The following is a 23,710-nucleotide window of genomic DNA, read 5'->3' on the forward strand; positions in this document are numbered from 1 at the left end:
CTGAAGTTTAGCAAAGGGGCTCCTGTAACAAAGAAATCATGTGTTGCAGAAAATGGCGAAATCATTTTGTGTGAGTGTGTGTTTATGGCTGTGGGCTGATTGCTGCCCTGCCACATGATTAGGGACACCTATGAGGAGAGCCAGACAGAGCCACCATCACACGCTGGGAAGCTCATATTAGTGTCAGTGCCACACCTGCTGGAGACTGATCCGTCAAACAAGTCCTGTCGCCGGAGCCACTGCTCCCTGTCCCTGTTCACTCCGAGCATTAACAGGTTGTTGATGTGAGGGTGCAGAGCTTCTCACATACACAGGGTATTAATGACCATCCAAATACATTTCAACTCTTTTAACAAAAGCAGAGGTTCATAATGTGGTGTTCAAGTAGAAACCATTGTCCACTCATGTTCATATAAACTGAAAAGTGGCACCAGTGTTTCTCGACAAGGCAGAGACAAACAGTGCAGACTTTCTGCCAGTGTACTCCGTGCTGGGCTTGGACTACACCCACCCCATCAAAGCCCCAAGTCTAATATCTTTTCTAGCAGAAACCCTGCAGTGCTGTGATCACTACACTCTGAAAAAACAGTAACCTGTTGTAATTTAGAAATAATAAATATATATATTTAAAAAAAAATACAAAAATAAGATAATCAGAACCGGGATGTCGTTCAGTTTATTCTAATGTAACAGTCACTGAGTGAAATTGACTGAATTTAAAATAAATTGGAGCAGGTGTTTTCAAGCTGAGAGGGAGAGGGTGAGATATGAGGCAAAGATACTGTAGGAGGTTAAACAGCCAGGTGCCTGTTTTCTTCTAAAAACGACAGGAAGTTAGTTAATGTAGTTTGGCCCTCTGATCAACAGCAGCTGTGGATGTGACACACAGCTCATGAAGGCAGTTAAGCTACTTTAAGACATTATTACCTTAATAGCTGCAATTTGTGTCAAAAATTGCATCTCTGGGTCATAACTCAGTGAAATCCAAATACACATACATGATTCACACATTTTTTAATTCAGTGTCCTATACCTCCTGAGGATATCATGATCTGCAATATCCACTGCAAATACATGTCTATAAAAACTCCCTAGAGAATCAGATCGCCAACTTTTAAAGTTTCCTTCAGTATCAAAATATTCCAGTGCTTGTCTGCACATTCATGGGTATAATGCAAACAGGACATATTAATAGCTCATTTCCATGATTTTAATGAAGAGATTGATCTTGCAGAAATAGATCTGCATAATCAGTGCATATTTTTCTGTACCATTAGCAGCTACCCTTACATCAGTATCAGGGCTGATCTATGTCTATGACACCTCCGGCTGAAGTGAATTATAAAGAAAGACTAAGACGCAGTTGTTGAAGTAAAAACCTACATCATCGTGGTTTGCTTTATCAGACAAAGCTTAATCTGAGACACATTATTAAATTATTAAAAGCTTTCACTGAGTAATTTGATTAACATTAGGCTAAAAGGAAGGATCTTATTCTGTATTCATGTCATATTGGATGTATTGTTATTAGGTGCTAATAAGTTAAAATTGTTGATATAAGATAGGTAAATGATAAGGTGGATATTTGGTCAACTCATAATTTGAAGTGACAAGTGGATACATGAAAATAAGTTCTGAGATGTTTCTTACTGAGTTAATGAGTTTAATTAACGTTATTAAGTTTTACAGTATAGATGGTGACCAGGTTGGCAGAAGCTGACATGTAGAAGTATGTTATAATATTATCATTCGCACAATTAGTTGACAGCAGGCTGGTCACAGTCACATACCACCTGTGGTGTAGCAATGCTGTTGATATGTTTCACTGTGAGGAGAGCTCCAAGGACTCTGAGAAAACTGAACTGTCTCTGTGAACGTCTTGACTGCATTTTATTTTACACTTCCAAGGACAAGTGAAGGTGAGTTTAACAGCTGTGCAATGTAATGCAATCGACGACAAGCACCCTGCAACAAATCGTACCTTTGTGAAGATTGTTATGTTGGAGTTTTTGTTGACTTTGTGTACATAATTATATACAGGCTTTGGTTGATGTAACTATAGGGTCATTTCAGGGAATGTTTTATTGTTAGTGTTTGATCTGTTGTACCGTACTGAAGGCGGTTTCTTTTATTTTGCCCATTAGCATTTACCTTCTTGCCCCCCTCAGATCCTCACAATACAAAGACATTTCTTCAAGTGGGTGTTTGTTGCCCGAAGGTCCTAAGAGTAAAAATAGATTTGCATCGAGGGTGTAATAGGATGCATATCTTCCATACAGAGTGTGTGTGTGTGTGTGTGTGTGTGTGTGTGTGTGTGTGTGTGAGGGAGATGAGCTGAAAGGAAAAACAGTGTATTTTGCGACGGGTCAAGTCAATCAAGCCGTACGCACACGCTGTTCAAACACTGCAGTAACTGCTTCTATAACCTGTCATCATTCGCATCAACTCAACAACACACAATTCTTTTTTTTTTTTTTTTACATTATTGTAACTTGTGTGTCCCTCATAAGGTGCAGGTGGAGATTGGACACAGCTTCAGCTAATGGTATTCATGGAGGAGAACAGCATCCATTAGTTTTCTATTTCAAACACTAACCTTTTACGAGTCCTGGGGTTTATGCATCGACGTGACCTTATGAATACTAACCATGTATAATCTTTTCATCTGTATTCAAGGCTTGCATTACACCAGGATATTAAGGTGACTGTTCGCTATGGCCCATGGCATGCTGTCACACAACTATTGGATGCTGGCTTCCTCCACTTGGTGTGGCATATCAATGACCAGCACCATGGTCATTGACAGTAAGATACAGCACTGTTATGGTTTTTGATATAAGCTGGAAGTTGGAGCTCATGAACCCACTCGAGCCATTTATTCTGAAGAGGGAAATGAGATAGGGGGTGTGGGGCGTGGTAAGTGCAGGGCCACTTGTGTTAATGAGATTGCTATGGTTTGAGCTGCAGCTTCCACACAACTCCCTCTCTTGTTTATTTCCAGCCAGATCAATAGATTATGGCCTTGCTTTAGAGAATTCTACTGAAAAGGTCAATAACAAACGATAGCAGAGGAGACCCGCATTATTACCTGGATGTGCTTAAAACTCAATCAGCAGCACCTCCAGACTCAGTGGTGATTGACCAGGCTTTGTGGATGACTTCACGGGGGCCTCTGTGAATAAGCCTCAATCAGTCTCCTCATTGTGTTCATAGAGTTGATGTGGAACATAAGATGGAGAGAGTCAACAGGTAGAGTAGATTTTTGAGTTTTCCCCAAAGCACTGACAATATAACTGCAAATACTTATAGCTGCAAAATGAAAATAGAAGGTGTAGCTGAAAATAAGACCATGAGAGGTGTACAGTACATCTGCTAAATTAACAAAACAGGAAAAATCTATAATGTCCATGCACCTTTCTTTTGCAGCTTGTTCCATATACATATCTTATAGAGCAGAGAGCGGCATTTTAATCAATTGACCTTTTAGATGAGATAAAGCTTTATTGGTTTCACAGTGGGGACATTTCTAGAGTTGGATTGCAAAGCTACCCTCTCATGAAGCCGGCCTTTACCGATCTTTAGGTAATATGAAGTGATGTTATCCCACAGCACAGGGCTGTATCCCACAGTGCACAGCTGAGCAGGCTATTGCTAAAACACAAAACAAATAATAAGCTGTGTATTTCAAGGGCAAGGTTGCTTAAATGATCACAGGAGATTTTGTGATGGTAAATTCAACAACAGAGAAAACATTTTTTTTTTATCTGCACCCTTGTATTTAAACAAACTGAGTTTAGTTTGAATTCAACTAACCTTCCAGTTAAATTTCACTGTATTAATATATTTCTGCCTACACAGATTGCCTCTTGGGTTGATGTGATGAACCTCTAAGCCATATTAACTTGCACAGCTTGCTTTTTTACACATCTGGCAGAGACAGAACAACATTAGCATATATTTGGAGTTGGGTTTCTGACCACTTCCAGTCCAATAGTCAATATCCGTTTCACTCCTGGGGAAACTATCTGTTTTGTTGCTGAATGCTCCACTAAAGGGGGGTTTTAGAGCTTCAAAATTGCTGAGAGTGAAGCAGAACAGTAAGGCTGTGGGCTGTAAACCAAAACAATTAGCCAAAAGACCCTAAAACACTTTGCAGAGCTGAGGGAAACTGCGCAGTCAGGTGATAATTCATCAACTGAACCTATTCCTTTCACATACACGTATCCACTGTTGATATAAAAAGCGATTGCAGCAGCTTTAATAAAAGTCCAAACATTAATAACACTAAACCTAACACACGGTGTTATTATTCACAATTTGAAAACATATCTGAACAAACGTGTTGAAGCCAAACACTTGAGTGTGGTGCAGCATTATTGTGCCTCTGCAGTTATGAGATTTCTCTGGAGATACAGTTGATGCATTACAGTGGCCAAGCAAAGAGCTTCGCCATTTTTTCCTCCCATGCCTGGAGTGTGATTAGGTGCCTCCAACTCTGAGCACTGTTTAATTTGTCATTGCAGGCGCAGTTATCTCGTCCTGGATAGGGCTCTGAAAAGGTAGGTGGAGATATGCATCTTCTCCACATAGAAAGAGGCTTAGCTAGCTGTGGTTTGATAAGATATCACTTACATTTTAACATGGATGGTTGAAACAGTTTGGCCTTTGGTGTGTTTCTCCAGCTCTGTCCTCCCTCCACTGTTAAATTGGGGCTATCTGCGGGGTGGCTGAGAGTATATCAGCACTAGAAATGTGGGAGCAAAATAGACCACCATAAACTACTGCACAAAGCTAATAGATTTATTGATTAGCCAGCCTTCCTCTAGTTCCTATTCACTGTGAGACAGTAGATTCAGCACTTGAGTTCCTGCTTCTGTAGGAGGCTGGCCAGAATTATGGGACCCATTTGTATTCCCAACCAGACCAATGAAGCAGATGCCTTTTCTCTGAAGCATCTCTCACTCCCAACCTCTAGCTGTACCTTTCTCTTCCACTGCCCTCAAACCACCCGGTGCTTGGCAGTTCAAAGCATCCTCCGTACTCCTCAGCCTGTAATAACCAGCCTCTATTAAAACTGGATAATTTCTCACTTATTCTCCAAGACAATCATGCATGCAGGCATACATCTCTGTACACAGACAATTCAAGGACTGCAGTGTTTATTTACTCACAAGTCTATGCGCATGTGTTCCTTACCCCATCTTTAATCTGGTTCTTGTAGTTGTTGCATCCTTTTCAGTCTTAGAGTGACAGTGCTCTAAATGCAGTGATAATGAATAGGCCTAAGGGAGTCTTTGCTGGCTAGCAGCAGCAGGCTAATGAGATTAGCAAACCACTGAGGGCCCGTTAACGGCATGAGGCCCCCTATGAGGTAGAACAAGATGAGAAAGAAGGCAGGCCTGGGGCATCAATGTGGCTCTGATCTGCAGAGTAAAGCTGCCGACATCCAACATACTGTCCATGTACCAACCAAAGTTGATACTATAGAAACACATTTTAGGATTGCATGAGCTAATACATAAGCAGGACTGGTCTCAGAGAGGTTGAGATCAAAACTGGTGAGACTGTACGGTACTGAATCTGGAGTGGGGCTGCCGCTCGTTCTTCACCCCCTCTAAAAACGACAATCACTGAAATTTCAGAGAGATTGTAAAGAGCCGTTGTTTAAAGTTTGCACAGTAGTTGGTCTCAGAGGACAATTTTCCCTCCATCAGTAGCAGCCTGACTCATACTCGCACAATGATCAGACATATGAAATCCCAGAAAATCATTCAGCGTGGGAAAACTGCTACGACACTGAAATGTACATGAACAGCTCACATGCTCAAACTCATTTCAAAATAAAAGCCTCACATTGGTAGCACTCATTACGACAGCAAATCAGGAATGCATTACCTTGACATAAAACCTGACCTGTGAATAATGAGGCAATAAATCGGTCACATCAACTAACCTTTCCAACTTTTCCACAAAACTGACATGTAAATTCAACAGAGAAGGAATATCTTGCTCTCTCTCTCTGCACTGAAATGACTGTCTGCATCAAAACACAGTTAATTGATACTGCCTTGAGGGCATGGTTCTGGTCAAGGACATCATTAGCACAGCGGTGGGCTGATGAGTCTTGTCCTGTGTCTGACTAGGAAAAACCAAAGGGACAAAACTTAGTGGACAAAAAGAGCAGCACCAGCTGAAAAAAACTAATGGAAATAATAAGTTTGAAAAAAATCATGTAAGCATCACCAACTGCTGACCATGAGCTTGTAAGACTAAGACTAATAAGAAACACCAGTATGCACTGCATTTATTTATTAAAAAAAAAAAAAAAGGGTTCTTTTATGCTTGGGTGAGTGCTGACTTGTCAGCATTGTAATCATGCTGCCTTCAAATGGCAAATACTAGTTTAGATTTTCATTGCACGTTGCACTGCATGATATTCTGGGCATTCGAGAGGTTAAACTCAATAAAAAAAACCTTGATTTGATAAAAGACAACAAAAACCGATGCAATTCTTCTCCGCCTTGTTCACTTCATTCTCAAAATGGAGCGATTTTTCTGTTTATGCATTTCAAGTCCATGAAGAAAAAAGAGAACGGGCAAAAAGAGAAAAATAAACGCAGCCTGTGCTGTTTTCAGTGCCACAGTCTTTGAGCTTGTAGCTATCACTTCCCCTTATGAAACGGTGGATTAGAACAGACTTTTCTTTTGATCTCTTAATGACGCCCCTGCCAGTCTGACATTATTGGTGTGTGGGGGTGAGGGAGTGTTAGAGTTATAACCCTCCAGATTTCTGTTCTGCTTGATTTGGTGACACCTGTGGTTGCTCCAAGTAATGGCACAGGTTCCGTTGAAAAAGATGCGCAATAACCACTCGAAAGAGCAAACTTGCACTGAGATGAAGAGCTCATATCGGTTTACAGCACAGACGAACCAACTGTTCATTGTGAGTGGAGAAGAGTAAATCATGTTGTTTGACAAAGTAATGCTGAGCTCATGATCAAATGTATTCTGCATTAAAAGAGTACTCCACCGTTTTAGCTGCTGTGACACTGACGGTCTCATAGTGGACAGTTTAAAAAGAAGGATCAAAATCGATGCAGCAGAACAAGACAGTCTTTTTTATTCCACACTTTCCTTGTCCTTGTCAAAACCTGGTGTTTACATTATCCACAACACAACTGATTGACCATTTTTAATGTGCTCAGAGATTCATATTGTTATGCTAGTAGCAGCTAATGTAGCCCAGAGGCACTAGCCTTGAGTGTGGATGAGGAGTGGGTTATAGGGGTCTCCTGAGCTCACTTCTTTCTAACGCCACACCGCCCAGATTTTCTTTTTCCAATTTGCAAACTTATAATGCTCAGCCCTTACCGAGAGTGACTCAAGTGACATCACGTGAGTCAGCATCTCAAGGCATTTTATCGGACTTCACACAGCTTTCTCTTCACGCAACTTTTTTCACATGTGCAGTGGTTCTCCCCAAGACCTGCAAACAGACTTTGATGTGTAAAATCCATAGAGTTCTCCTTTAAGGACTCGTACGCATTCATCATGCATTGATTAGCAATTTGAATCCATTGCAGAAATGACAGACTCCACCGCTAACAATGAAGGCAACAACTAACAATGTAAATCAAATGACTGGTCAATACTGAACAAAGTGTCTGTAAATATTATCAAAAGTAGGGTTTGATGAACATTTTAATAAATGTAATTTGCAACAAACTGCACAGCAGCAACACAAACAGAGCAAACAAATGATACACAAACCACCGTGCGCAACCTTTGCACACAGGTACTTATCTGGCATTTCTCATTTCCCCTCCAGTCAGTCTCTGACTGAAGCCACAGTAGAAGGAGCAGAAAAAACACAAATGAGATAACAAAAAGAAAAAGTTTAAAAGACAGTGTGAGCTTCTGCTTTACCGCAGAGAAAACATCTGCCACGGTACTGGTGCGCCAAGGGTGTGCACAATGAAGAGTGGGCACACAAATCCCCAAACCCACAACCACCCACACAGAAAAGAAGACAGTTATGAGAGCGATCAGACACAGAGGCAGAAAACTCCTCTGGGGGGTAGCACAGTGCTTTAAGAGAAACTTTTTGATATGGGGAGTTGGTAGTTATGCCTAGCCACCAGCTCATATATAACCCATTTCACCCATGATATTGTGTTATGACAATGATGTTCTTACCATATTCCAAACTGTTTTTGTTTTTACTCAGCAAAAGCTTTCAGACTGTGTTACACCAGCATTCATTTAACAAGAGCTTTAGTGGTGATTTAATAATTACTCTATGCAGTAACAGAGCTACTGAGGGTTAGCAACAGTCAGCTATAACAGGAAGTTATGAAAGCCTTTATACTGTATTTTACAATTGCTTTTACAGCCATATAACTTAGCCATTAAAGCAGACACAGCACAGGAAAATACCCCACTAAAATATAATAAAACGAAGCAGTATGTTGTTTCTGCATGATGCAAATATTTGCAACTTTTACACTGCAGTTGATGCTTACACTGGGATAATTGACAGTAAAAACAACGTGTTAAGAGATTAAAATACAAGCAGAGGAACTGGAGTGTTGGCAGAGTTGGCGTAATGCTTTTAGACGAAAAAAAGTAAGTTGGACTTACAGACGAGAAGTTGTGAGCTCCGCAGGGCTCTCCTCTGTATTTGCACGAGAGAAGCATGTCATCAAGTTGGTGGCTCAGTCTGTCCATAAACTCCAGGTTGGTTCCCTCAAAGTTTCTGGGAGGCAGAAAGAGCCTGAAGTCCGAGAGCTTACTGAACCAGGCCCGACGGTCTTCCTGAAGCAAGTCCAGAACCATGGGCCTCACTGTCCGGTTAGCCAGCAGCAGGCCCAACCAGTGGCCGGCGAAATACAAGTCGCTCTTGGTGAGCTTGTAGAGGCGGATGGGGTTGTTGTTACAGATAGTAACTGTGGGGAAGGCCAGTTCTTTGGCCCACTCAGTGTGGACCCGTGTGTATGTTGGGAAAGAAAGCCAGTGGAGCAGGCGGTTAGAGGACCAGGATAAAAGCAGCCCCAGGGAGGTACAGAGGGCCAGCAGCCAGAAGGCCCTGCGGCCAACTGAGCCACCAGGGACACAAACATGCCTCAGGCCGTGCAGGCGTGTCCTTGACAGCAGAGTAGAAGTGACCCGAGCCAGAGTTGGCTTTGTAGGACGCCGCTGACAGCTCTTTCTGATCATGGCTGGAGATCCCCGCCGGAGACAGCGCCCCTCAAGGGCCATAGCTGCCCACAGCGCTCCTACAGCCGCGGGAAAGGCTTCATTTCCCAGCCAGGCCTCAGGGGCTGGGGCCCACATGTAGCTCCAGGATAAATCCACTACTGTAATCCACACCTGGATATGTGTTTGGGCTTACAAATTCTAATGACCCATGCAGTCTTAACTCAATATACTGTGCTGTACTCACAAGTAGAAGTACCCTCGCAGAAAGCAGTGTGTTTAGAAATCGTCTTCTCCTGGTGGTGCAGGAGCTCTGATGAACAGCTACTTGTTGGTCATCTCTCCTGCTCTCTTGGTCTGAGTGTGCTCCAATCATCCAACTCAGCAGGGGAGGAAGAAAAAAAAATCAGCTAGGCAAATGTGCTCCAAGCAAGGTGGCTTCTACATGAGCGACTCCAGCATCCACCACAGTTAGTGTGACAGTGAACAAGAGAGGATGAGACAGAGAGAGCGAAGGCAAGAGGAAAAGGGAGGGGAAGAGAGAGAGAGAGAGGAGGATAGAATACAAAATACCAAGGGCTAAGCAGAGAGGATGAAAAAATAAAAAATGAAAGAAAGGAAGGTAATTAAAATAATGAGATGACAGTGGAAGGAATGGGTCGGTGCGGTGCGGTCTGTCAGTAGAGAGCCTGCCTTGTTCCAGCGCTGTGGTTTTTCTTCTTCTGAGTTACGTGTGTGTTTTTTGGCTTCACTGTCTTGCAGAGGCATTCGCCAGCCAGAGGCAGCAATCAGTTCCTTGTCACTATTAAATGCGAGCTTTAATTGAATTCACAAAAGTCTCCCATGCTCATTTGCTTTCTGTTCCACTTTGCCGTCTCACTTTTGATGCCTTGACTTCCTCGTGATGTCAATGGTGTGCTCTCCCCCGGCTCGACTTTAAACAGTGTTATTAGCTCCTGCGGGTAACCACGGGGCAGCTTCATCCTGTAGCAGACCTGCTCCTCAGCACCGCAGCCACAGTGAGGAACATGCTACAATACACTTTCACATGGAGAAGGAGGCACTCGCGCACACACACTCTCAGCGGTTTCCTGCGGGAAACCAGACCAGAGATAATCTGTTCTGTCACACTCTGATCTCAACATCTCCTCCCCCCCTTTTTCTGTCTCCTGTTATTCTCTCTTCTTCTTCTTCTTGTCTTCCTCCCTAGTTTCTTTCACCAGCACTCAAAGACAGCATCTCTAATCTCAATATTTCTCTCATGTCTCCACTCCTCCTTCTAAAAATACTCTCTCCAAATCAGATCCATCCCTTGCCCTCATGCTCCTCCTCTTTTCGCTTTGTTGTCAGTCAGCCCTCATAAGCTCGACCTCCTGTCGGGCTCCCTCTCCTCTTCCTCCTCCTCCTCCTCTTCTTCTTTTCCACTTTGTGCACGCACTCCCTCGCTTCTCTCCTCCGTCAGGGCAGGCTTCTCTGTGCGCTTTCCTCCCCCTGTGTCCTTGCCAGTTTCATCCAGCTTTCTCCCTCTGCCTGCTCCGAATGACTTCTTTCCCCTCAGAGATCTCTCTCCGCCCCCCCCCCCCCTCCCTCCCTCCCTCCCTCCCTCTCTCGTGGTCTCTCGCGTTTTGCGCCGCTTTTACAGGCAGCTTGTCCTCCCGCTGCACCTCCTCTCCTCCTCCTCCTGCGCCACAGCTCTGTCCATGCAGCCGGTGAGCCCGTCACTGATGAGAGCGCCTGTCTCTCTCTGTGCTAACTCGCACCGTCCTTTGCCCCCCCTCCGTATGTCTGCTGCTGCTGCTGCCAAGCCACAGCGCTACAGTGCAATGAGAAACTGCTGGGTGCATGTATGAGAAGAGAACAGCTCGACACCAGCTCTCCACTGTACTTTCAACTTGAGTCCAATTTTGTGTCTTAAACTTTTTTATCACCATAATGAGACTTGACATTTGTCTGGGATATACTGCATGTGAATAAAAGGGGGTGGGGGTATTATTATAAATTAAGGACAACATTCAGACGTATGGTTTTTCATCCATGCATTGATGAAAATTTTGTTTCTCTAGGCAAAAATGTAGTATTAAGTTTGACACCTTTGACAAAGAGTATTTGTTTCAGACAAATTTGATTTTTAATCCAGTTTTCGTGTCAGTATCTTTTAGCACCACTTTCAATTTTCCTCTAATTGTAAGTGCTGGTTGTCTTCTGAGCATTTTTGAAGCTTGTTACCATTTTGACAAGTGCAGTTACCATGCCTGCAGGTTTTGTCTCGTCTTGTCAAATTAGGCTGTGTTTGTTGAAAAAGCGGTAACACATTTCGTCACGGTTTTGTGGCTCATTTCAGTTTTGCTGATTTTAGTTGTTAAAACAAATGTATTTTTCATCATGAACATTAACACTGCAAGGATGGACACTTTCAGTATACACCAAGCAGTAAGGAAGCCCGGCAGGTATGAGTAGATTTTGACAGATCTAAGCTCATATACTTTGGAATTTTTCAGTTTTCTGTGTTATTTTTGATTTATATTTTAATTTACCCACCCAACTGTAAAATGTCCCTCTTACTAAATTGTTGGTCACAATTATTTAAGAACCAAATTTAATGGATCTATATCATTTTTCTTTGTTTATGTACAAAAAAGGAAATGAAGGCAACAATTTTCTGATTCAAATATCAACATTGCTATTAACTGCAACAGTTAAGTATTGAGTGGGCTCAATGTTTTACAACATTCAACAATACTGTTGAATATTTGGTTGTTTTCCTAAATTGGTCACAAATTATTCATTTAAGACTTTTTTTTTTTCTTCCCATGACTGTCCATGCTGGTCTCTGGAGACTCACCTCAAAATGTCCTTATAACAAAGACATTTTTCCTCAAAACAGACAGACTCTTACTGTACTGTGACATGTGTTGATGTAACTGTAAAGCATTTATTATTTTTCAAGAGAAAGCTGTACAAAAAATGTACAAAACATCTTTAAACTAATGTACAAAAGCAGAAAAATTACACGAAGAAAAGTGGTCAGAAATGATTGCTAGCCATTACAATTGCTCATATGTTATCTTCATTACAACTTGGATCAGAGCAGTATTTAAGTCTTGCATTGGTTCTGTGTAAACACATTAAACACCCACGCAACAGCAACTCTTAAGTAATCTGCGCAAGGACAATACTCTTTCACTTGATTTCATATTGAAACCCGCATTTCATACCATGTTTTGCTGCTTTAATGGTGTCAGATTAATTCGCACATCCTTCAGTATCACATTGGCCAACAAACAATGTTTCTCTGATACAATCATGTTACATAGGCTTTATTAATACAAGTAAACACAAAGCGTCTGAGCCAATCCGACGTAAGTGCTCTTATTCGCTCAATGCTTAAATGCTTGGTTTCACTCAAGGTTTCACTCTTTAGCATTTATTAGTCTTCTTCTGCCTTTTACCGAAGGAGACCACATTCTCCCTGTGTGATGAAGAGGGGTATTTTTTAAATTTTATTTTCATTTTTTTAATGTCTTAAGCTCGCCTCTGCTGCTCTCAGTCTCTGTAGAAAGAAGCAGAATGAAGCAGAAAATATGGATCTAAATCCAGAGTAAAGCTCCTTCTTTACATTTCGTCAGTGTGTGCAGCTCTGAATCATTATGACATCGTCATTTTTGCACTTGCACTGTATATGTCATGAGTCACAGAGGCAAACCTGATTATTATACGGTTTTGTGACAACACAGGATGAGATAAATACCTAATTTGCTGCAAGATCGACTCAGTGCGCAGGCTTGACACTATTTTGATTTGAACACATGTTGCTCTTCATTGTTTGGCTGGATGGATGTTAGCAACACTGCTTGATAACTCTCTGTGATCTCATCTTTGAATATGTGATGAAAAGACTTTTTTTTTTACGTGGGAGCTATAAAGCCCCAAGAAACCTTTCACTCTGTCAAAAGAAATTAACCAAGGAACCCAAAACGGCATGTGCACATGTGCATTCACATTATAAACACACGCAATGCGACCCATCCTTCACAAACAGCCAAACCAAGACTGTGAAAATGCTGAAAGAGTAAAACACATCCATGTATAATGCATAACCGGCCAAAATACAAAGCACACAAGCTCAGTATTGAAATGTCAAATGCATGCATGTACACTTACTTCCTCTAACATCTACTGTATTCTACAGTGACACACACACACACACACACACACACACACACACACCCACACACACACCCATACACACACACATATAGCCTACAGCTAGAGTCAGAGGCAGCCTTCCAGAGCTTGGATCCACAGGCTGAATAATTAGCTTGGAGCCATAAAAAGGTTTCTCAGACCAGCAATGCAGTCAGTGTAAAGAACAGCTCAAAGGCTCAACATATCCAATTTGCAATTCTAAAACATAAGGGAAATCACTGATTAATTAGGGATAGAGCCAACCCAAAAATCAGGCACTATTACACAGCATTCTATAGCTGCAAGGACATGGCATGCATTTCCTATAAATATTCCTGTGCACTTTCATCAACAACGCTGTCTGAGATCAAAGGACCTGTAGTGATAAACTGGACATGAGGGAGCAGCCTGTAAATACAGCCCACAATTAAACATTCATAGATTCATGTTAATGAAGCCCAGAATGTTTCGAAGAAAGCCAGATTAAAACCACCTAATGACACAACAGTGCAAAACTCGAGTTCTGCACAAGGAAGGCAACAGCTGTCCGTGATTCATGGGGATGGAAGCGCCACAATGGCCTTGTGTGCGAAAGCACAGGTGAGGCCATGACACTGGCAGGCAGATGAAAGATGAGGGAGGTGAATAAAAACAGTGTATCTTGCCGCGGGTTGCCATTCATCAAAGCCCTAGCTTGATTTAAAATGACAGTGATGGCAGGCAAAGCAATCAATGGCTTTTCTCTGCTTTATGAGATTTCTAATATGACTGCAGTAACACTTGTCAGCTGGGGGAGAAAAGGTTACATTGGAGAGGTAGCTTCACCTTCCGCCCTCTCCTTGAACTCATGGGTTTTTAAATGAGCAGACAGGATAAATCCCTGGGCAGCTACTGATTAACTCACAAGACTGATAGTCCCGTGGAAGCTGCTCATTTAATCGTCATCACGTCTAATAGTTGTTGGAGTTCATAGAACAATCTAGAGATGGTTTCCTTTGTGATGAGGCAGGGGAGGTTTGCCGGGGCCTGTCTATCATCTTTCCAGTCGCTGTCGCTGATGAGAACATGTTGTGCTGCGGTGCTCATTTGTGACCAGAACACTGGCTCTGCTGCAATCATTAGCACCTCATCTACGAGTGGGTTTATCAAAGTATGCAGAAAAGCACACTGTTCACCAGCATTGTTAAAGTTTCTACCCAAGCTTTAACCTGAAACTGACTCCTGGCTTTGCATGAACATAAAGAATCTCTTTGATGTAGCTGATGCAGGCAGAGATGTCCTGCTACATTTTCCCTCGGTGGGAGAGCGTGTGTTGAGCTTGTAGGCAGTTTAAGGTTAAAGCTGCTCAATACATTCCTAAGTTTTGTGATAAAATACTCTTTATTTATTGTAACCGGTACAATCCCTCTTTTCACTGTGGAGTTTTCTTATAAACATTTACATTTGTAAAAACGTTTACACTCAGTGTTTCCCATAAAAACACTTCTAATAAAGCTGCTGAAAGCTTTTCCTCCCTCTAAAAACACTGAGCCCATTTTATTAATGCTTTAAGATCTGCATTGTTTATTTATGTCAATGTTTGCTAACTAGCAGTCCTCTTATTTCTTGCTTTGGGTAGTGCGTTGCTTTGTTTTTTAAATTTTTTTATTTAATGCTACCAGTTGTCGATCGGTGGAAAAACAAGGCCACACTCACTCAAACATTGCTCTAGAGCACAACTACTGTTCAAAAACACCAGATGGTACCGTCAGAGCAGCATTAAATTATTGGTCTTTGGCCACTTGTGTGCAGCATAACAAGCGGAACACACAACAATGACATATTATCATCCTATAAAGTTGTTATGACTGACTATATCTGGTGCTTTACTTTGCTGAGCTAGTAATTAACTTTGCCTATCTGCTGTTTGGTGCTGGGCATGGAGTGCAAAGTGGATGTTTAGCTTTTCACTGAAAACAGCTGCTTTTTAGAGCTAAAATTAGCTTCAGGACTGAAGCAAACAGTACATTTGCTGGCTCAGAGCATTTAGCTAAAATGCTCCATTCTGCTGAGAGGAACATGGGTGAATTCTCAGTGGGTTTTTTACATTTACATTAAACTGAGTCATTTGATTCATTGTTGACATAGATATAGACCATCGCAGTTTTAAGGACAAAGTCAGGCTACGAAGGATAAGAACATCCCATTCTGAATTTGTGTTATTTTACCAAATGTAATTCTGGTCCGAGGTATGTACACTAATTTACTTTTAAAGCAATTAATACAAAAACTAATCACAAAGACTGAGGAATCCATCCAAGTAAGACTGAACAGTACAAAGTAATCTTCCTTTTTGTCAATCATAAATATTTGTTTTTTATTTTGTCTCTTCTATCCTTGGATGTAAAGCAATACTAGACGAGTTGTTTTCATAAAAAGGGGATTTTGGTGTGCTGTTTATTAACTGTCAGGGAGTTCACATTTCTCAGTCACCTCTCCCACTGAAGTCTACCACTGCGGCTTGAAGAGCTAGAAAATATGACAAATTCACAGAAATGAAGTTGTATCACAGATCAGATTACAGAAGTTGCCCTTGGTACTCGCCTGTGAACTTGTCATGACTGTAAAGTTTCCAACACTCTGACTCACACACACAACAAAAACAGAGTTCATTCTACCTGTAAGACGGCAGCGCTGCCAATTCTGTCTGGGTAGGAGATGACACGACTGACGGTGATTGCTGAAAACCTTCCGCGAGTAGAACTAAACATTTAAGTGAGCTCGGCTGAGCTGTAATTTTGCCGCCAGCAGAAAGGAACCAAACCCTCACTGTGGGAAGATGAAACCACAGGGGGACTGGAGTGTTGGAAAGAGCACTTTTACTTTGTGACTTATTTTAATAACAGCGGGTGAATAGAGATTTCCTCAATCTGTCCTGCGGCTGACCTCAGCAGCTCCCTAAACACAGCTCAACTTGTAGGGTAAGGGTCAAGCTACGATAAAATTACATTAAATTACATGAGGCTTTAATGATCTCTTTGGGGATTTGCGATTGAGAGAAGGACATAGCTAAGAAGTTGAAGATATGCAGTCTTGAGGGTAATGAAAAAAGTTTATTTAAAAAAACATACTGAGAATACTAAAAAGAGTCAATCAAAAATCAACACTTTTCAAATCAGAATTTTTTTCAGCTCGCAAGCTAAAATCTTTGTCCTTTTCCTCAACAATTAGAGCGAAATAATTGAGGATTAGCAGCTCATCACCAGCTAATGAATAACAGATTCACTTCATTCTCAGCTAAATGAATAGAGGTGAAAATAAATTCCCTCCTGCCCTGCTGGCTTGAGGGTGCCTGGAGGCCACTCAAGGCTGCAGCTGTTGATCTGCAATACTACCACGACAAACTGTTAAATGTGACACTGACATGTTTTTTGGAGGGTCATGTTGTTTGACTTGGGTATGGAAACATTTTTTCAAATGGGAATTTATCTTAATTGAGTTCTTTAAAATGTTAATAATAAAGTAATGAATAAGTAGTTTGAGAATTCAGCAAAAAAAAGACCAAATTTGATGCCGCAGAATGCACCATAAACTCTTCTTCATTGCCTTAACCTAATGCCTACATTGCCCACAATGCAACTTAAGGTCTAGGAGTTTGGTCAGTGTGACATGCTAGTAGCTAATGATGCCTCTGTATGCTAACCTCAAGCAGAAATGAGCGGTGGGCTACAGAGGTTGGGTTAAGCTCATTTCTTCCAGACTCACGGCAACAGATTTCTTTCATTTTGAAAACTAATAGTCCTCAGCACCGACTGGCACTGACTCGAGTGACATCACTGTACACTGTACACAATGTACCCCCCCCCCCCCCCCCCCCCCCCCCCCCCCGAGCTACAAAATCCTTTATACAACTGCTCTCACAGTTTTTCATCTCTTGATACTTGATGGACTAAACATACTGTGTGTTCATGCTGCTGCACTTTTTTTTTAATCAAACTTCCACAACTTTTTTGATGTAAACACAATAGGGAGCAGCTGCTTTGGATCATGTCCCACATCTGGCTGACAGAGCAGAAGGCCTTTTAAAGTTTGAAGAGGAACTAATAAAAACAAAAAAAGGTGGAACATGCTGTGTGAATGAAGGCATGGTGCTGGGCTAAATGAATCCCTCACTTCAAATGTGTGCTTAAGTAAGTTTGTCTTTGTTATGATAACCCCAAAATTGGTGTGTTGTTTATCCAGCTGGATTCCCATCCCTATTATTGTAACATCAGCTCTGGTTAAACTAATAATCTTCCCTAGCTGACACTACCTAAACACTCTGTGACAGTTTGGCAGCACCCCAGCCTCACTCTGCACACACACTCCTGCCCTTTACAGCTCCCCCCGGCCATCCGCTCACTGCAAAACCTGGTCACGATTCAGTCGACAGACCGACCTCTGAAAACTAGAGCCACACACTCTACATTTCAAACATGAAACAGAGACGTTTCAGAGCAACACCTATGCATCTTTAACACCAAATATAACAATAAGGACTGCCTACATGCACATCCAGTAGACAAGGAACACGTGAGCATCCCACTGGAGCTGAAAATGTTATGTTCACTGTCATATTAGTTCAGTTTTCAGCCTTGCTGGATGCTCGACTTCCTAAACCAGCTACATCGTCTGTTTATCATGACATGACATTGTTATTAATTTTATTTATTTATTTATTTTACAAGTGAAATGATTAGCAAATTCATTTATTTTTCAATAAACAGAAAATTAATCTGCAACAATTTTGATAATTGTTTAAATACAGTGCATTCACAATGTGTTTAGACCTCTTCACCTTTTCAGTTTGTTATGTTGCAGCCTTCTGCTAAAATAGTTTCAATTAATCTTTTCTTCCTTATCAGTCTACACTCAAAACACCACAATGACAAAGCAAAAACTGCATGTTTTCTTATCTATTAAAAATATCAGATGACATAAATATTCAGACCATTTGCTATGAAACTTGAAATTAAGCCCAGGTGACTCAACTTTATCTGGATTGTCTGTGAGATGTTAGCGCACCTTTACTGGAGTCCACCTGCAGTAAATTTAAGTGTTATATAAGGTCTCACAGCTGACACTGCATATCAAAACCAAGCCTTGAGGAGGAAGGAACCACCTGCAGAGCTCAGAGGCAGGATTGTGTTGAGGCTCAGATCTGGAGAAGAATAAAAACAATTTCTGTTGCACTGACGGTTCCCAAGAGCACAGCGGTCCCGATAATTCACCAATCTAAGAAGAAGGGCCTTGGTAAGAGGGGTGACTAAGAACCCGATGATTACGCTGGATGAGATCCAGAGATCCTGTGGGAGAAATTTCCAGGGAGACAATCATCACAGATCTGGGCTTCATGGCAGAGTGAAGAGTGAAGAGTGAAGTGAAGACTCCTCAGTGTGAGAAACAAAGGCTCAATTCGAAGCGTCGTGTCTGTAGAAAACAAGGCTCATCACCTGCCCAGTACCATCCCAACAGTGAAGCATGGTGGTGGCAGCATCATGCAGGGACAGGGACACTGAATGGAGCAATGTGCAGAGATATCCTTAATGAAAACCTGGTCTAAAGCTCAGGACCTCAGACTGGGCCCTGAGCACAAAGCCAAGACAACACAGGAGTGGCTTAGGGACAACTCTGTGAATACCCTTGAGTGGCCCAGTGAGAGCCCTGACTTGAACCCAGTCGAACATCTCTGGAGAGACCTAAAGATGGGTGTCTACCGATGATCCCCACCCAATCTGACAGAGCCTGAGAGGATCTGCAGAGAAGACCAGCATTTTGCTCAAACAAAACACATAATTTTAAGACGTCACTTAAGGACTTTGGAAAGTTTTTTCACCATTTACTGAGATTTAATAAACCAAACTATTGAACGATTAATCAAGAAAATAAATTGGCAGATTAATCACAAATGAAAATAATCGCTGAAAATGAAAATATCGCTTCCCTCTCGTTTGTACTACTAACAGCATTCATGAACTCACAGCTGCAGCTTGTCAGCTTTAACAAGTATGAAAACTCCCATTATGTTCAAAGCTTCTTATGTTTGTTAGACTCAGTACTTATCAGCCAAATTCTTGTCACACAAATTTAACACTTGGTAAGGGGCAGCGCGTGGATCCTCTCAGCTCAGACGGCTGACTGCTCAAGTGAGACATCACTTTACTGTTGACTACACCGGGAGGCTCAGCTCCTGCTGCATCTGAAGATTGTCAGGGAAGCCATTTTGTGCCGTTTATAGGACGACACTGGATGGATGCAGAGGGTTTTGTTCAGTAAATAGAAACACAAACTTCTTGCATGATTCATTTCTATACATCATAACTAACTGCTATCACACTAATGTGCATTTAATTGAACAATATGGAGATTTGTTATGCAAAGTTATTCTGAAAATATGTTGATTGTGGTTAAATACAATCAGCATCCAGTTGTTAACGTCTGTGTATTCCTGTCATTGTGTTCTTTCTGTTATCATTTCTCTTATTATAGCTTTTATCCCAAGGTCTCCAGGGAAATAGCAGCTCCAGTTGGACCAATGTGTATGTTATGGAAAAAGTGTTTTATGATTCTTTACTGAGAATCAGCATGAATTTGATTTAAAATGAACCAGTCCTGATCAGCTTTCTGAATAATAAAAGAAAGGCTAAATAAAATCTCCATGAGGGAATAGAAAGCTCAGAGTTGAGACTGCCACAACAGTTCCAGCTAATGATGCTATTAGTGCTTCGCAGCAGCACAATCAATCAGAGAAGTGATTAGCATGAGCATGTACAGAGAGCCGGGCCATTAGTCAGATGCGCTGTGTATAACCTTCAAGACTCTACTCAGCCACCGGGCTCACGTCTGCACACTAGGAAACAGCTTAGCACAGTGTACAGTGAGTAAAAAACCACAAATGGCCTTTATAATGACACGTAAGGGAATCAGTATGCCGTGTGTGATAAGCTGTGTTCTTTACGTTCTTCAGGAGAGAGTAAACCACATCCACATTCAGTTAGAGAGCAGATAAAGTCTGTCATGTAGGTGCAGGTGGAAAAACATGTCTTTGAGTCAAACACATATTTATCTAACTCGAGCAGTGGAAAAGATATTCAGTTTTTCCATCTGCAGTGATATGACAGACGGATGAATGAAGTGTCTACTGCTGAATAAACACTCTCTGCTGTTTAATAAAGAAACATAAAAAATGTTCAGACAGAGGATACAGGGGGGGAAGAGCAGCACACTGAGCTAACGCTGAGCAAGGCCAGACGAGGGTGCTGAGGTGAAGCGAGTGAGCAAACACAGAGGGGGCAGCCATGAAGCTGTTGTTAAAATGTAACCATGGAAATTTTACTGCACTTTGTCCCACGCTTTGTCATCTGGGTTTCAGGCTCCCAAAATAAATCATTTTGTAATGAGCTGTAACCTCTTCGAACAACAAATTCTCCAGATTTACAGGAAAGGCTCCAAAGGGAACAATGTCTGGCAGAGTAAATGTCATCGAGCAGACTTTGTTAATTTTGATCAAATGGGAAAGTAATACATATCCGAATATCCACAGGCGTCATAAAACATTGATTACTTCATTATTAATACAATTTTAATGAAGCAGGAATTATGGGCCTCAGTGAGATGAAATGTACCAAAGTCAGTTGGCCATTTGATGAATTGACGTGAACCCCAAATGAATCCTTCAGACATTCACACTTTCAGCTGCAGTCTGCATTCAAAGCCACAGGTGTGTTTACTGAGAGGCAAAACAGACAGAGTGAGAAACTAGCATTGTACTGAACTCCCACTTCAACACAAGCACATAAAAAGAATGTGTCTCAATGCAAAATCAAGAGTGGTGAGTGGCAAAAACCTTGTCTAAGCGAAATTCCTTGACTGAGGACGGATATACTTTAAGGAACGATTAAAGGAAGGCTTATGTTTATAAATGTTTAATAGTATCAATAGATTGTATTTGAATACAAACTCAAACTTCATACAGCCTACTAACTGAATTTATATGTAGTCAGTGAAATAGTTGTTTCTTTTGATTTGGAGCTAAAAATGAATTTGAAGTCAATATGGCATGATAGACAGTCAGACAGGCAGGAAAGTGAAAAGTAAAAATGAATGGTGTAAGTATTCTCTGTCAGCATCTGTCTGATCATCCTCACAACAGCGGAAGGTTCTTGCAGCTTCCTAATCTCTAGACTGTGCTGCAGTAATAGTGTACATCATTAAATTACACCCACACTCATGATGAGTGGTTGCTTCTCAGCGAGGAGGGAGGAAGGGGAACAGGATGAGAACTGTGGAAGTCGTTCAATGGGAGGCTGGTGTCCAGCTGTTTCCCCACAGAAATGTTGACCCTTCTGGGAATCTGCTTTTAGCGGGGTGCAGGAAGAAGATTGCCCTGGCACAGCACTGTAAACGCTTCCATGAATTAAAGATGAGCTCAAGTTATTCTTCTGGCTGGGACTGACAAGAACAGATTTCCAATTTGCATTTTATTTGAAAGCCCGTGACTATCACCATCCTTTCATTTGCAGAATCATACGTGACAAATCTATGGTCAGGTTTCAGGGCCACTCTGGTGGTGAAATGAGAACCTTTTACAGTGCAACATATTGAAAATTAAGATGAAAATAAGAATACGAGGTGCAAAGGGGAATAAACAGCCCCTGACATGGTTGAAACCACAGAAGTTTACAAAAGTGATCTTCAATCTCCTTCCATGACAATCTCAGGCGACGCCACTTTACCCCCCACACCTTTTGCAACAAAACCCATTACAGTGAATTCCCCAGGGTGGGACTTTCCTCCCAACAACTCCCCTGCCTTGCTGAAAGTGATTTGTGTGAAAGTTGAGTCGCAGTAAGGTGTTGCCACTCTCATTACAAGCGTGATACAAACACTGCTGTTTAAACAGCAAACGTGTTTAATATCAAATGGTCACACGTTTCAAGGCCACCATCTTTTCTCCCTGGTGCAGCTGTCACTTTTAAACGTGAGCTGAGGGTGACCTGAGAAAATGTCTTGAAGGCAGATATGGTGTTAGTGTGACAAGTAAGAATCTGTTGAACGGCACTGTTCCATCTACCGCACAAGGATATAGTTCCTCACCTGTTTCGGTGCCGCTATGAAAGAAAGACCCTCATCCTTGGCGAACAGATGAATTTATGTCACCGAAACCAGTTTTTGTGCTCACTTAAAAGTTGTCCAGCTGGGTAACCGGTCCACATAGCCTGAAGAGTCAATCAGGAAATGCTCCACCATCTTACCTCTCAGTGAATAGCTTATAACAGTACAACCCCCGACAGCTACTCTGTCCCAACCAGTGGGCTTAGCAGAAGGAAAGTAAGAAGTGCTACTTTAACCTGGGATCTGTCCATTAAACTGAAAAAAACATCAAGAGCTCTTTCAGGTCCAGAGCCTATCAGCTGAATGTTTCTATCCAGGCCTAGCAGGGGTAAAAAGGAAGAGAACCTGAAAGAAAAATGTAGCACTCCACATCATGCCCAGCCAGGTCCTTTGTTATGCTGACTGCGAAGGCACCTTGAAAACCTCGAGCTGGCAAGCTCTTTCAGCACACTCCATTCACAATGTGGTGGCAACAGTTCCTCACACGCAACCAAATGTTACAGCCACCAGGGGTCGCCTAGCAATAAAACCTAACTATAGGTTGTAATAAGCTGCTTGCACAGCCGACCTAAAGGATTGTTTTTATCAGGAGAACAGTCTCTGTGGCAGTGGAAACAGTCTCGTTCCTTGGGCCAAGAAAAGCAGTCTGCTCCAGCGTGATCAGTTTTACACCGAGACTTACTGTAGGTTATCATGTCAGTGTCACGGCAGGAGCCTTGGCTGTTACGCTGAAGAGCCCACGATGCCACCTTCCATGGGGGTTGATAGGTTTGTCTTGGACAGACATTGTTAAAGTTTGGCGCACAGTCCTAAAGAACCCTGATAGCAATCATTACCACATCGAATCTAAGGGTTAAGTTTCTGTTCACACACTCAAATTCACACTTTATTTTCCACTGCTCCATTACTCACAGCCACCATCGGAGGCCCTCAGTGGTGACAAAATATTTCAACCAGCAGGAGGTGTATCCTTGCCAACAAGGTCATGCTGACACCATAAGGGGCAGAGAATTAATACCAACTCCACACCAGCACACACATACAAGCATGTTCTGTATACACACGTCTCTTGACAAAAAAAAGAAAAAAAAAGTCTGGTGTGTGCTTTCTGGATAAGTGTGTAAACGCTGGTCATTGTCTCCTCAGACAGCGTTAAGAGATAGAACATACAGCTGATGAAAACAGCATCACGAGCTCT

The 23,710-nt window shown here is 41.9% G+C and overlaps 1 protein-coding gene across 3 annotated transcripts in view; it reads right to left on the minus strand.

The window, feature by feature from the left end:
* asic2 (acid-sensing (proton-gated) ion channel 2) overlaps window positions 1-23,710 on the minus strand; it is a 320,498-nt gene that overhangs the window by 94,561 nt on the left and 202,227 nt on the right. The window contains exon 1 of one of the 3 annotated variants that reach the window (XM_071469022.1): window positions 8,641-10,748. The exons of the other annotated variants lie outside the window; for them this stretch is intronic. Coding sequence (XP_071325123.1) covers window positions 8,641-9,333 — 693 coding nt within the window. The 5' untranslated portion in view covers window positions 9,334-10,748. Of the gene's footprint in view, window positions 1-8,640; window positions 10,749-23,710 lie in introns of those variants that run through there. 3 annotated transcript variants of the gene reach the window in all.

The sequence above is a fragment of the Trachinotus anak genome, unplaced genomic scaffold (assembly GCF_046630095.1).
Source record: "Trachinotus anak isolate AG129_WGS33_773 ecotype Australia unplaced genomic scaffold, CSIRO_AGI_Tana_v1 ptg000003l, whole genome shotgun sequence".
NCBI lineage: Eukaryota > Metazoa > Chordata > Actinopteri > Carangiformes > Carangidae > Trachinotus > Trachinotus anak.